The following is a 13,647-nucleotide window of genomic DNA, read 5'->3' as shown; positions in this document are numbered from 1 at the left end:
ATCATTTCACCTCTCCTTATACCTCACTCTTCCAAAACTTATTCATCCTCCTCAATGAGACTATCAGTACTTTCACCCTTCACTAGATTCTCAAAGCCATTACCCCTGCTCTGAGTACTTTTTTTTCCAGTCTCAAACTAATAATTACCTATTTCGACTTCCTTGAATCCCTTGCCCTCTTGTCTGATCACTACTTAATCTCTTCTCAGACCTCAACCCTAGATCTCTCTCACCGTCTACCTTCTCCAGTTTTACCCACGAGCTACTGAATGAAGCCAGAACTTGCAATGCATACATTACAAAATCATGTTATCCAACTTCTACTGAATCTTCACTGCAGCATCACAATCCTTTTATTCCTCTCTGATTTGTTGTCCCACTTCCTACAGAAGCTATTACAAACCTTTTCTTTCCTTTTCATTGAGTTCTCTCACACCTCCTTTTTCCCACTTCTTGCAGTTGAGGTATTCAGTATGACTCCCCCTTCTCTCCTTCTCTTCATCTCAAAGCTCTGTGACATCATTTCCCATTCTCCCCTCCTTTCCTCCTGACAGAGGTGGCCTTTCTTCAGCCCATCTGTGCATGCACTTGATCATGTCCCCTCCAGCATTCTCTAGCAGATTGCATCAGTAATCTTCCCCCTCCTCTACCTAAGTCTCTCAGATCTTCAGCTTTTTCTAGTCTATCGATTCTTTCCTTCAAACATGCCTATCTCCCCTATTCTTTAAATTTAAAAAAAAATTACTAGACTCTACCAACCCCTCAGGCAATTATATTATATCTCTTTTCCTTTTCTCTTCCAAATTCCTTGAAAAGCTTTATGTACTCACTATCTGCACTTCTCTCCTCTAAAAAGGGAAAGGAGATAGATTTGTTAAATTAGGAACCTGAATGGCAACTAATTATTTTTCTGAGAAATTGGCTTAGTTTAGAAATTCAGAGGTTGTAGCCACTTCCTTTCTTCCCACTCACTTCTCAACCCTTTGCAGTCTATTGTCCACCCACATAACTCAATTGGAACTACTTTCCAAAATTACCAGTCATCTATTAATTGCCAAATCTGAAATTTTTCTCTCAGTCCTCATCCTTCTCTACCTATCTGCTACTTTTGACATTGTTGATCACCTTCTCTCCTTCATGATCTCTTCTCTAATTTCTTCTGGTTTTCCTCCTACTTGTGCGATTGCTCCATCTGTGTTGTTTCATCATCCATATCATGCCCCTTAACTGTGAGTATCCCTGAATGCTCTCTGTTTTGCCCGGCATGTTTTCTTTATTGGTAACTTCATCTGTTCTCTTGGGTTTAACTAACATTTCTTTTCAGGTGACTCACAGTTATAGATGTAAAGATATGTCTGTCTGTCAGTCTGTCTATCCATCTGTCTATCCATCTATTTATCCGTCCATCTGTCTATCTAAATATATCAAATTATTATCAACTCTAGTGGCTTCCTCTTGCTTCTAGTATCAAATATAATCTCTTCTGTTAGATTTTTAAAACCCTTTACAACTGATCCCAACTTGTCTCTCCAGTCTCATTGTACATTACTCCACCTCCCACAATCTATAATCCAGCCAAACTGGCCTTCTGTCCATTCCGTTCCCACAACATTCCATCTTCCATCTCTGTGTGTTTACAATGACTGTCCCACATGCCTGACAGGTAATCTTCCATGCCCTTTGCCTTATAGAGTCCTTCTCTTCCCTCAAAATGTAGCTCAAATACCATCTTCTTCATGAAGCCTTTCCTAATCCCCCAACTTCTGTTGTCCTACTTTATATATGTTTTTGTTTATCCACATTAGATTTATTTTGTTTATGTTTACATGTGTACTTCTCTCCCCCATTACAGCATAAGGTCTGAAAGCAGGTATTGTTTTCACTCCTCATTCTATGTCTCCAACGCCAAGCATGGTGCCTCACATATAGTTGGCACTTTAATAAATGCTAATGATTGATTCATCTATTGACTTAGATTTTATATAGTAACACTGAGGTTATTTTGATGGAGTGATTCTAATTAAAGTAATTTATTTTAAGTCATTTTCTGCCTAATTCAATATTGTCTAGTCCTTCAAACTATCCGTAATTTTATCAATATAGATACTTGCTCCATCAGTAGAGTTTTCAACTCATCTGTAATTCCTCATTCTGTGTGATTAATGCTCATATTCTCCCATAAATCTTCCACAGGGGATCTGTCCAGTTTACTAGAGACTTTTCCTATGGCATTATCAGTGTACCAGTGCAGACCTCCGACTTTATCCCTTGCTCTTATTACATGACCAGTTCATCTCCTTTTCTGGTCATACCTATGAGACACAAAGGAATGCACCAAATAAATTATCACCAGTGGTAACATAAACAACTCCACCACAAAATCCTGTTCCTGTGCCACATAATGGCATGAAGTTGACACTTTAGATTCTTAAAGACCATGCCAATAGATCACAGCCTCTGGAGAATTATTATTTATAGTCATGTTTAGACCAAACACTTGGTTTGGAATCCTGCCTCTGCTGCCTACTAGCTGTGTGGCCTTACACAAATCAATTAAACTCTCCGAGTTTCACTTTCATATGTAAGTTGAGGGGTTTGGATTAGGATCAAAGGATTATAAAGTTATCAGTTTATAGCTAGACACTATCTTAGAAGTCATCTAGTCTGACACCCTTCTTTTACAGAGGAGGAAACTGAGTCACAGAGAGGTTAAGCTACTTGCCCAAGATTTGCAGATCATAAGTGGCGGAACTGGGATTTGAACCCAGATCTCTGGTTTCAAAACCAGAGCTCATTCCCTTGCACCATTCAGATTAGTTGGTTTCTAATACAGGGATTCTTAATCTGACATCTGTGAATTTTTTAAAAAATATTTTGATAAATATGGTTTGATATAATTATTTTCCTTTGCAATCCTATTTATTTTATTTTATGCATTTAAAAACCTAATTCTGGATGGGTCAGTAGGCTTCACCAGACTGTGAAAGTAGTCTGTAATGCAAAAAAATAAATAAATAAACCCCTGCACTGTGGCCTTTTCCAGTTCTATTTGCCTTGATTCTGTCACCCTAAATCCTGAAATGAATGAAGGAATGAATAAAGCATTTTACTAAGCACTTACTGAGTACAAAGCATTGTGGATATGAATAAAGATAGTGCCTGCACTGAAGGAGCTCACATTCTGATGGGGGAAGCAAATCATATGTAAGGTTTCACCTGCAAGTCAGATGGAAAGTTCCCGTGGTCCTTTGGTGTAGTAGCAAAGCAGATGATAATGTTTCTTTTTTGATGTCATTGCCATTGGTAAAATCATATCAGTTTCTTATGTTAAATCATTTGACAGTGACAAATTTGGTGATAAGAATTTTCTTTTCTTTAGTAGATGTGGCTCTAGCACCTTCAGAAGTAGTTACCAGGGTGAAAGGGTGGGCACTGGACTGTAAGCCTTGCTATTTCCAAGGCTCTTGGGTTCAGGGTCCTGGGCTGTCTCTATCAGGGTCTGAAAGGAGGTGGTGGTGATGACAGTGGTTCACATTGCCTGGCACATGCTACCTCTTGCCTCTTCCACAAGGTGCCCAACTGCTTCACCTAGCGTGGCCCACCTGCCCTGTGGACTTTTTAGCAATAATTAGAATTGCAGGTTAGCTGATCAGTTTCCCAAGACTGCTGTTCAAGGATTGTTTATAATTATTTAGATTCTTGTAGTAATTGTCATATACACAGGCATTAAATTATATTACCTTTTAAATTATGTGTAACTGTTCATTATACGTGGCTATACATTAATATGTTTCACTTGGATAATTCCATAATGCTTTTAGTGTTAGATGAAAACTATGCCTGTTTTACTAAGCCTGAAAAATAAAATTTTTAAAATAACAAAGTTAAAAGTGTCTAAAAAACATTATATGTTTGTAGTGTACTTTGCAAACTGAAGAAGAATGTTGAGAGAAAAGGCAGACTCACTGAGTTTCTCTGTCTTAAGTCTGAAAATTAGCAAACCAGTTCTCTTGTTGATCTGGTTATTTTTATTGCATAGTTTGCATAGCTTTCTCTAAGTGATTTGCATTCTCTTTTGTTGCTGTTGTAGAGGGAAGGCCAAGTGGAAGCAGGGGTCATGACAGCCACTACATGGTTGAAAGAAGGACCTCCAGCACACAAATTAGAAATGGTGAGTATTCTTTGGGTTTCTGCCCCAGAATGCATAAACGTATATGGCTGGAGATTTTTCTTTTCTCCTTTCTTTTATGTTTATATGTGCCAAGAAAAATCTTTCATATTGGTGAGAAAATAAAAATACTGTTTGAGGTTCATTCCAGAAAAAATCAAAGAAATATTGTCACAGAAACTTTAGTTAAGACTGTCATTAACACCAACTTTCCATTCTTGAATTTTCAGCAAACATTAGAAAAGCTTTGAGCTAAGTGCATTTATAGCAGGACTTTGAATCAGATGGCCATCAAATTAAATTTTGAACTATGCTTATTTGAATCACTACCAAACCAGAAGATAACTTTTTTATTGAAAAACGAATTGATGTAAAATTTAAAAAGAAAATCAAGTGAATCAGTTCAAACTGGAAGCCAACATATATTTTCTAAAAATGAAATCAAATCAATACTGTCTTTGAACCAAACCATTTCTTTTGCTTTGAGTCTCAATTATAATAGTAATTATTCTGATCCAATGACAGTGCTTTGGTAGAAAATTATCATCCCCATCATTAGGACATTGATGTAGCATGAGAATTTATCCTTAAAGTTTACATGAAATTAAAATACATAATGTTTCCAAATGTCATCTAAAAAAGCATTTGTAATTCACAATAAATTGATGTTTATAAATGAATTTGATATTTGGGATGGATATTGTATACTGCCATCATATTCTGATAGAAGCATAATTAGGTAATAACAATAACAACATGGTGTAGCGGAAAGAACACTAGAATCACAGGACCTGGGTTCAAATCCTACCTCTGACAATGAGAATCTGTGTTACTTTTGACAAGTTTCTTAATCTCCCTTGTCTTCAATTTCCTTAACTCTAAAGTGAGGAAATTGGACTCTTACATCCTTTCTGATTCTCTGCCCATGACTCTATATAAATATTAAACTCTTGAGAGTTTTCTTGTATAGAAAATATTTTTAATTCTGTTTCAACCTTCAGTAAGGTATGCTTTACTACTGACTGAAAGCTTTGCCAATGATATGATAAAATTTTGGATTTAAATTTGTTACAGAACTTACTTCCTAATATCTTTATATTGCATTTACTAGTGGTGGCCAAGAGGAGTCTATGGATCTTACTCTTATTTTTAACCAATTTTCCGTCATTATTTGTGTTTTGATTACTTTGGATTGCGAACTGTTGTAATTTTTGAGTATTAGATGCTTGAAAGCTTGCCTGGAAATTTCTTCCAAACTGCATTAACCCCAGAATTTAATTCTATAACAGGAGGTTATTTATTTCCAGCTCTTTAGATTGAGAACTTTGACTTCCATATCCTGAAGGATTGGCTCCTCTGCTTTGGATTTTCCCTACGAATAATTAAGTGTGCCTTAATTTAAGTCCTGTTTCGTCCAAAAAGCCAAAAGACTAGGCTGAAATAATGCCTTTTTATTTTTTTTAATGGTTTATTTATTTTTAGTTTTCAGCATTCACTTCCAGAAGATTTTGAGTCTTAAATTTTCTCCCCCTTTCTCTCCTCCCCCTTCCCCAAGACAGCATGTAATCTGATAGAAGCTTTACTTATACATTCATATTAAGCATATTTTCACATTAATCATGATATATAGGAGAATTAGAACTAATGGGAGGAATCATGAGAAAGAAGGAATAAAACAAAACAACAAAAGAAAAAGAGAGCAAATAGTATGCTTCCATCTGCATTTAGACTCCATGGTTCTTTTTCTGGATGTGGATAGCATTTTTCATGGTGAGTCTTTTGGAGTTGTCTTAGGTCCTTGCTTTGCTGACAAGAGCTAAGTCTGTCAAAGTCAGTCATCACACAATGTGGCTGTTGCTGTGTACAGTGTTCTCCTGGTTCTGCTCATTTCACTCAGCACCAAATAATGCATTTTAAAATTTCATTTTCTATATCTTGATTTGTTAGGTGAATGAAAGTTTTTCACCACCATTCACATATATTATATCTATCTGCATTTAACTTAGATTTTAGTAGGCTTTTCCATCTATTGAGTCATATGAAAAGGTTATAAATTTTAGCACCAACATGTCTCTCTAACAAATGGATCATAGTGTCATAGATCTAAAGATGGATGGGATCTAGGAGACTCTAATTTAACCTCCTCATTTGCAGTTGAGTAAACTGAGAGGTAGAGAGATTAAGTGACTTGTCATTGATCATACAGGTAATAAATAGCAGAGCTAGGATTCAAACTCAGGTCTTTTGACCCCAAATCCAACGTTCTTTCCACTGTACCACCTGCCTCCTGTTACATCATACCCAACGTCAAAAGAAGCTGTAAGGCTTCCCAGCATATTGGGTGAATTTGTGAGAGTCTGTGGACAAGAGTTGTCAAGGATTGGTTGTCATGGATAGGTATTGATATGAATTACTAGAGGGAATACCCATATCAGTAAAATCACAGATACTTTTAAGTATTTCTGTGTTATATTAACAAAATTGAGAATAACTTATTTGTAAATAAGCCTTAAGTTCCACTGCTACTGTTATTTAACAGGTGCTACTTTTAGTAAAATAAAAACTTATAAACCTTAAAACACCATAAGAATAAGAGCAGACGTTGTACTGGTGTTCTTATTGATTCTCAAGAGGAAATGGCCATTGATAATGATGATGAATTGGAATGTTTTGTCCTTGGATGTTCCCATTTTTCTTTCTTCTTTTTTTTCTTTTACAATTTAGACTGCAGATCCTGAATGTCAAGAACATAAAAAACAAAGACAGTCTGAGGAAGTAGTGGAAAAAGAAGTATTTGATCTCTGCTGTGACTTCAGTGATGAGGAATCCATGGGAAGCTCGAGGACAAGAACTGCTAAAAACAAAATTTCTGATAAAAATAACACTACAGTTTCTCCAGGACAGCTTACTTTACTTCAATGTGGTTTCTCTAAGTTTTTTGAGGAAAAAAGTGATTTGTTTGAGGATAGTGATGAAAATGTTGATTCTAATGATGAAAATTCTGATGATCAATCTTTGCACCATCTAGCAGAAGCAAAAGATAATAGGGTTAATGGCTGTCAGAAGAGTCAGAGCCCTGGCAATACCTTGTTGAATCAGAAAGTAACCAGCAACCTGAAACAAAAAGAAAAATTTAAATGTCAAAGGAGGACAGAGACTCGAAAATGCAATGTTTCTTCTGATTCTGAGAGTGATAGGGACTTAAAAAATAAAGATGAACTGCCCTGTGCTTCACCTAAGACCACAGAGGCAGAAGATAGTTCAGATGCTAGTGATGTCATCTTTCCAACACAATTTACAACTGAAAGATTCCATTCCCCTAAGAATGATGAACAAGTCTTTGATCTTTCTAAAAATTCCAAAACAGAAAACCCCTTTAAAATGACCACCAGTGTTGACCAGTGGTCAGGTTCCAAGAAATCTGGCTTCAGTGTAAATTACTCAACTTATAAAAATATAAACCATCCACAGAATATTGTCCAAAAATCTATAAAGGAAAGGAAAAGTGTAAGTGATATTAGTGATGAATCAGATGATATTGAAATATCCTCAGAATCAAGGATAAGAAAGGGAACAATTAGTTCTGTTAAGTTTAAACCCAAAACAGGAAGCAAAATGAGGCTTCATGACAAGCTGGAAACAAGCCAGCTATATTCAGCAGATTTAGAAGGTGACTCTCAGAATATAAATGATTTTTCATCTTCAGATGAAGATTCAGCAGCCAGTAAAATCAGTTTCTCCAGACAAAGTCGTAGGCAAAAAAGTAAGAAATGCAGGCTTTCTTTTTCAGCAGAATCTACTGGCTATAATAAGAAAAATGCCAATTTTCCACAAAGGGAACTCAAAATAATTTTAAATGAAGATAATGACATTGTTCAAGAACAGAAAGGCGAATCCATGGATAACTTTTTAGGTGACTATAAATTTACTCTGAAGATTTTTATTAAAACGTTTGCACCATTAGAAATTCCCATCTAGCACCCTTATACAATTTGTGTGGCTTCAATTTTTAATTCTATGCAGATGACAGAATCTCAGAATTGGAAGTTGCCATCTATTTCAATCCTTATGTGAACAAAAATGACTTCTACAGTATACTCAGCAAGTGGTTATCCACCTTTTACTTGAAGGCTTCTAGTTAGAGGGAACTTTTCTACCTACTGGGGAAACCCCACGCATTCTACTCTTTGGACAGCTCTTATTGTTAGGAAATTTTTCCTCATGTCAAGCCCGAAATTGTTTCTTTGCAACTTTTAGTTTCTTTTAATTGTTCCTTTTTGAGCCAAGATTCTTACAAGTAGTCTAATATTTCACATAATAGTCCTGCAGGTACTTGAAAACAGCTTCATGGCTCCCTGAGTCTTCTCTTCTCCAGTCTAAACATCCATAGTGCCTTCAACTAATCTTTGTATGGTGTAATATCATAGGATCACAGAACTAGAGCTTGAAAAAAACTCAGAGACCGTCTCGTCCAGCTCTCTCATATTACATATGAGGAAACTGAGGCCCAGGGAGATTTGTCATTTGCCCAAGTTAATACAGGTACTAAGAATACAGAGGCAAGAATTAAACTCAAGTCTTCTGACTTCCAAGTCAGTGTTCTTTCCATTGTACCATGTGGCTTCCCATTTGAGATTCCCTAACCATCCCAGTCACAGTCCTCTGAATGCTCTACAGTTTATAACCTCTTAAAACTTGGTGCTTCAAACCATGCTGCAGATGCTTGGGGCAGAGTACCACAGTACTTGCATCTCTGTAGTCCTGAATCCTAAGTCTCTTTTAATGGAGCCTAAGGTCTCATTTTTTCTGTTTGTTTTTAGCTGCCACATCAAACTGTTAATAGGCAAATTGATATCTATCTATGCTTTCCTCATTTTGTCTTTGTGAAGTTAATTTTTTGAGCTTAAACTGGAGAACTTTCCATCAGTCTTATTACTTTTTTTTACTGTATTGGTCCAACATCCTAATCTGTCAGGATCTTTTTTGATCCTGACTCTATCATTCAATGTGATACTCATCTCTCATAGCAGTAGTTCATTCGCAAATTTGATAAGCATGCTCTATCCTTTACCCAAATCACTGATCAAAATGGCAAATGGGCCAACTTCAGATCCCTAGGTTGCTCCACAATAGAACTTCCAAATTGACATTGAACCACTTTTTGAGTTCAGCTGTTCAACTAGTTCCAACTAGTTTTTGTTTGATTTTCGCTTTCAATATAGCTTCTTTTTTAAAAAATGCATAAACTTTTTCTTTAGTACCTAGAGAAATATACTTAGTTTTATGTTAGTCACCAAACATTTATTGGGTACCTACATGTGCCAGGCATTGGGGTAAGTGCTGGTGATAGAAAGAAAGGCAAAAGACAGTCCATGCTCTTAGGGAGCTCACGTTCTAACGGGGGAGACAACATGCAGGCAGCTATGTATAAGCAAAATATACAGAGAATAAATCAGAGATAATCAACACAGGGATAGCACTAGTGTTGAGGACGATCGAGAAAGACTTTTTTTAACCAGGGAATAAAGCCAAGGAGTCCAGGGAGAGAACATAAGGAGGGAGAGAATTCCAGGGATGTGGGCGGGGGGGGAGTAAAGGATTAGATGGGTATTTTGTGTTACAGGAAGAGCAAACAGGCCAGTGTCACTGGATCACAGAGTTCATGGAAGGGAGTAAAATATAAGAAAACTACAAAGGTTATGAAGGACTTTAAAAGCCAAAGTTTTCAGTCTGATTCTGGAGGTGAGAGGGGGCCACTGGAATGGGCAAAAGTCAGACCTTAACTTTAGGAAGGTCATTTAGGCAGTGAGGTGGAGGATGATCAAGAATGGAGAAAGATTGGAGGCAAGGAAGCCAACCAAAAAGCTGTTGCAATAACTCAGGCATAAGATGATGAGGGCCTGCTGCACAATTCATCCAAGAGGAATTTTGGGGGAAAAACTTTTTTTTTTTTGAGACATATCACTAATTTAAGCCATTTTAGTTGTCATGTGAAGGGCATCATTACTTGCTAGATAAAATGGGCTCTATGACAGTGGACCAAATCACTTAGCCTCTTAGTGAATCAGGCAACTCTCCAAGCCTCTAAGTACTGAGAGGTTATTGATCTGTGCTGGCAGAAAGAATTTCCATACCTGGAGTTCCCCATACTATTGGAATTACAATTCAGGACCAAAAATTTAAAAGTATCATGAATACAAAATTATTCAGATTTTTAGAACCAAGCTGCTGAATAGACTATGCCTGCTGCAATGCTACATGATGATTTAAAGTTTTCTCTAATTGGAAAGGTGTACCTTTTTCTTTAAAAATTACGTTTTTTTCTTCTTTCATATCACAAAAAGTTAAATGGCTTCTTTTTATCTTTCTGGATGTTAAAATTGGTGAAGTGTTTATACCAACAAATATGTTTTGAGAATTCCATGGGTATTTTGTGGCTAAATTTTATAGCATGGTGATTTGAAAATGTAAGTGGAATAATAGTTACAGTTTTATTCATCCCACTAAAACACTTCATAGTTTTTTATATGGTTGGCAGGTTCTGTTTGAGAGAGGCCTAAAACTGAAATAGTTCAGGATTTCAGGTCAGGATAGTGAGTACATCGCCAGAGCTGTTGGAGGGAGCTTTCATAGATTCTGGCTCTCTCCCTATCATTTATGTCCATAATTTAAAAATAAATTATAGGTGTCTAGAAGCAAAACAATAAAGAGTTTAGCCATATTTAAACTTCCTTCTGATTTTTTTTCATTTCCTAAAATATTACCAAACTTGACATCTTCTGGGCATGGGTACAAAAAAAGATAAAATACAAATAGTAAAGTTGAATAAAATCAATCAGATAAAACTCCCTTAACCATAAACCCCATGCTTCTGTTGTCACTGTGTCACGAACATGCTAAACAAAATAGATGAGTCCAACACTGTTCTTTAAATGAAGTACATTCCTGCTATCATGAATCTTCTGTTGGCCAAAATGTGCCTCAATTGTAAAAGTTAGGAATGTCAACAAAATTGAATTGCTGGAAACAGGCCTCTTTGACCATGATGGAAGGGAAAGGTTAGATCTAAATAATTTAAAATGTTTTCAAGAAAAAAGGAAAAATTTTAAATACCTACTAAGCATTAGAATTATGATTTTTTTAAGTAATGGCCTGATTGTTTCATTAGAGAATCAACAATAAAATAATAATAATAGATTTATTAATACATTAGTTTTTTAGGTTTTTTTTTTTTAAGTGCACATAAGATAGTCATCTTCTCCATTCATTTTATGGGCTATCCTATCACGTATGCGTAAAATGCATTTTCCTACATATTGTCTTATTAAAATTCTCTTTCTTCAGGACTCATTTAGATACTGCCTCCTTAATGAAGCTCTCCTGATTCGTCTCCCTTTCTCCACTTCCCGTACTCTGGAGCAAAAATTTCTGTCTTTCTTCACAAATTTCTCATAAAACTTTGTCTAGTCTTCTCCTTTGCCTTTCTGTTCAACCATGTGTCATACTAATTGTTATATATATCTAATTCTCTTAATAGATTATAAGGTCTTTATGGGCAGGAGAGTATATCCTGTTTATTTTATAACCGCAGTACCTAGTGTAGTCCCTTGCATTTAGAATAGGGATTGGGACTGGATCTGGGATTTCATTGACATAGGGATCTCCTGGGTAAAGTAGCTCCCTCTACCAATGCAGGTCAGCACCTTCTCTCTTAGAGAATGAGCTTCCAGGGTCACACAGTCAATATGTGTCAGAAGCAGGACTTAAACCCAGGTTTCTCTTACACAGAGTAAATGATAAAATACTGATTTATTGAATTGAAATTTTTTTTGATAATGATCAAATTCATCCAAGGGGCATCTTTTATCATTTTTCAGATGGTGTTCGAGAAGTTGCCTATATCCATTCCAACCAGAATGTGATTGGATCAAGCAAAGCAGAAAATCATATGAGCCGATGGGCCACACGTGATGTGTTTGAATTGAAACAATTTTCCCAGCTCCCTGCTAACATAGCAGTATGCAGCACTAAGGTAAGAGGACACACAACACCTTTAGGCCACTATGTAGGAGCCTATCTAATTATTGTGCAAATGGATTTACTAATAAAGTGATTGCCATAGGAATGAAAAGACCTCCATATGCCTTCTAGAACAAGATTTCTGAACCCAAGCTATACTACTTATCGGATAAAGCATCTATATTCCCTATTACAGACCATTTGGCTCCCAGCATTTTGAGTCAGATAGCTCTCATGAGCAGAGCCAAATCCAGGAGAAAATAAGTAGGGTTTTTCCTATGTGGAAGGGAGACATATTTCCTCTTCACAGTCAGCCTTTAATGGTAGAGCAAGGATGCTCCAGATTACTAACAGTTTGTGTCAGGAATAAGGAGTAGGCAAGGACAGGGTCTGATGGAAAAATGTCATTCCTTCAGACAAAGATCTGATATGGCCCTAGGTAGAGGGGTATCACCACTCTCAGGCATCCTAGAGATGAATAATAGATGAGTTTTTGATTTCCAGGACTACTTTATATCCATGGGGAGAAGGCACTTCGGCACTCCAGGCAGTTTCATTAATAGGTATGTGGAAGAATACTGTATTTTGTCTGGAAAACATCTTAGCATATCTCTTAAGCAATCTTAGGACAAGCTGTCTAGAAAATGGTCCCCCCGGTGCTTCCACCACAACTAAATTTTACCCAGGCACCAAAATTCCTGGTTAGAATTCTGTTATTTATATCAGGTAATAGGGACCAAGTGCTGGGGAGAAGGAAGAGTTCAGGAATAGAGGGATTAGGATTCAGAAGAAGGAATGGCAAAAATATTCAGTATTTTAAATTAATCGGTTGTAAGAGGGCAGTTACATGTCTCAGTGGATAGAGTGCTGGACCTGGAGTCAGAAACACTTGAGTTCAAAACCAGCCTCAGACAGTTACTAGCTGTGTGTGACTCTGGTCAAGTCACTTAACCTATAGTTTCTTTAATCCTCTGGAGAAGGAAATGGCAAACTGTTCTAGTATCTTTGCCAAAAAAACCACATCAGGGGGTCATGAAGAGTGAGATATGACTGATCAACCGAACAACAAGAAGAGATAAGAACCTTTGGTAGTAAATGGGAGAAAGAGAAAAAAAAACTTTGTATATGCATAAAAATCTATTACTGGCCAGTGGGTAGGAAACACATATCTAAGAAACTGTTAAAGAAAGGGCTTCGGCTAAATTAAAAATTCTACATAACCATATCTCTCTAATTCTGTAGATAATTTTAAGATCAATATAATAATGCCCAAACATATGAAATAAAGTGGAGACCTCAGTTAATCCAATCCTTCAGATTATTTAGCACACAAGCAACTTCTTCCAGAGCTTCCTACTGGCGATAGAATGTATGGTTAGTTTTCTATTAGATGATTTCATCTAATTAAATGAATAGACATTCTCCTTACCTTCCATTGCCTTACCTTACATCCTCAGCAC

General features: G+C 36.5%; 1 protein-coding gene across 1 annotated transcript in view; it reads left to right on the top strand.

Annotated features, from left to right (window-relative positions):
• Nucleotides 1–13,647, top strand: part of ERCC6L2 (ERCC excision repair 6 like 2) — a 136,648-nt gene that overhangs the window by 84,367 nt on the left and 38,634 nt on the right. Inside the window, exons 15-17 of the mRNA XM_027875047.1 lie at nucleotides 4,091–4,171; nucleotides 6,893–8,081; nucleotides 12,046–12,200. Of these exons, the coding sequence (XP_027730848.1) occupies nucleotides 4,091–4,171; nucleotides 6,893–8,081; nucleotides 12,046–12,200 (1,425 nt within the window). The remainder of the gene's footprint in view (nucleotides 1–4,090; nucleotides 4,172–6,892; nucleotides 8,082–12,045; nucleotides 12,201–13,647) is intronic.

The sequence above is a fragment of the Vombatus ursinus genome, unplaced genomic scaffold (genome assembly GCF_900497805.2).
Source record: "Vombatus ursinus unplaced genomic scaffold, bare-nosed wombat genome assembly UNPS02014807.1, whole genome shotgun sequence".
Classification (NCBI taxonomy): domain Eukaryota; kingdom Metazoa; phylum Chordata; class Mammalia; order Diprotodontia; family Vombatidae; genus Vombatus; species Vombatus ursinus.
The sequence above is the reverse complement of the archived record's forward strand: the minus strand, read 5'-3'. Positions and strand labels throughout refer to the sequence as shown.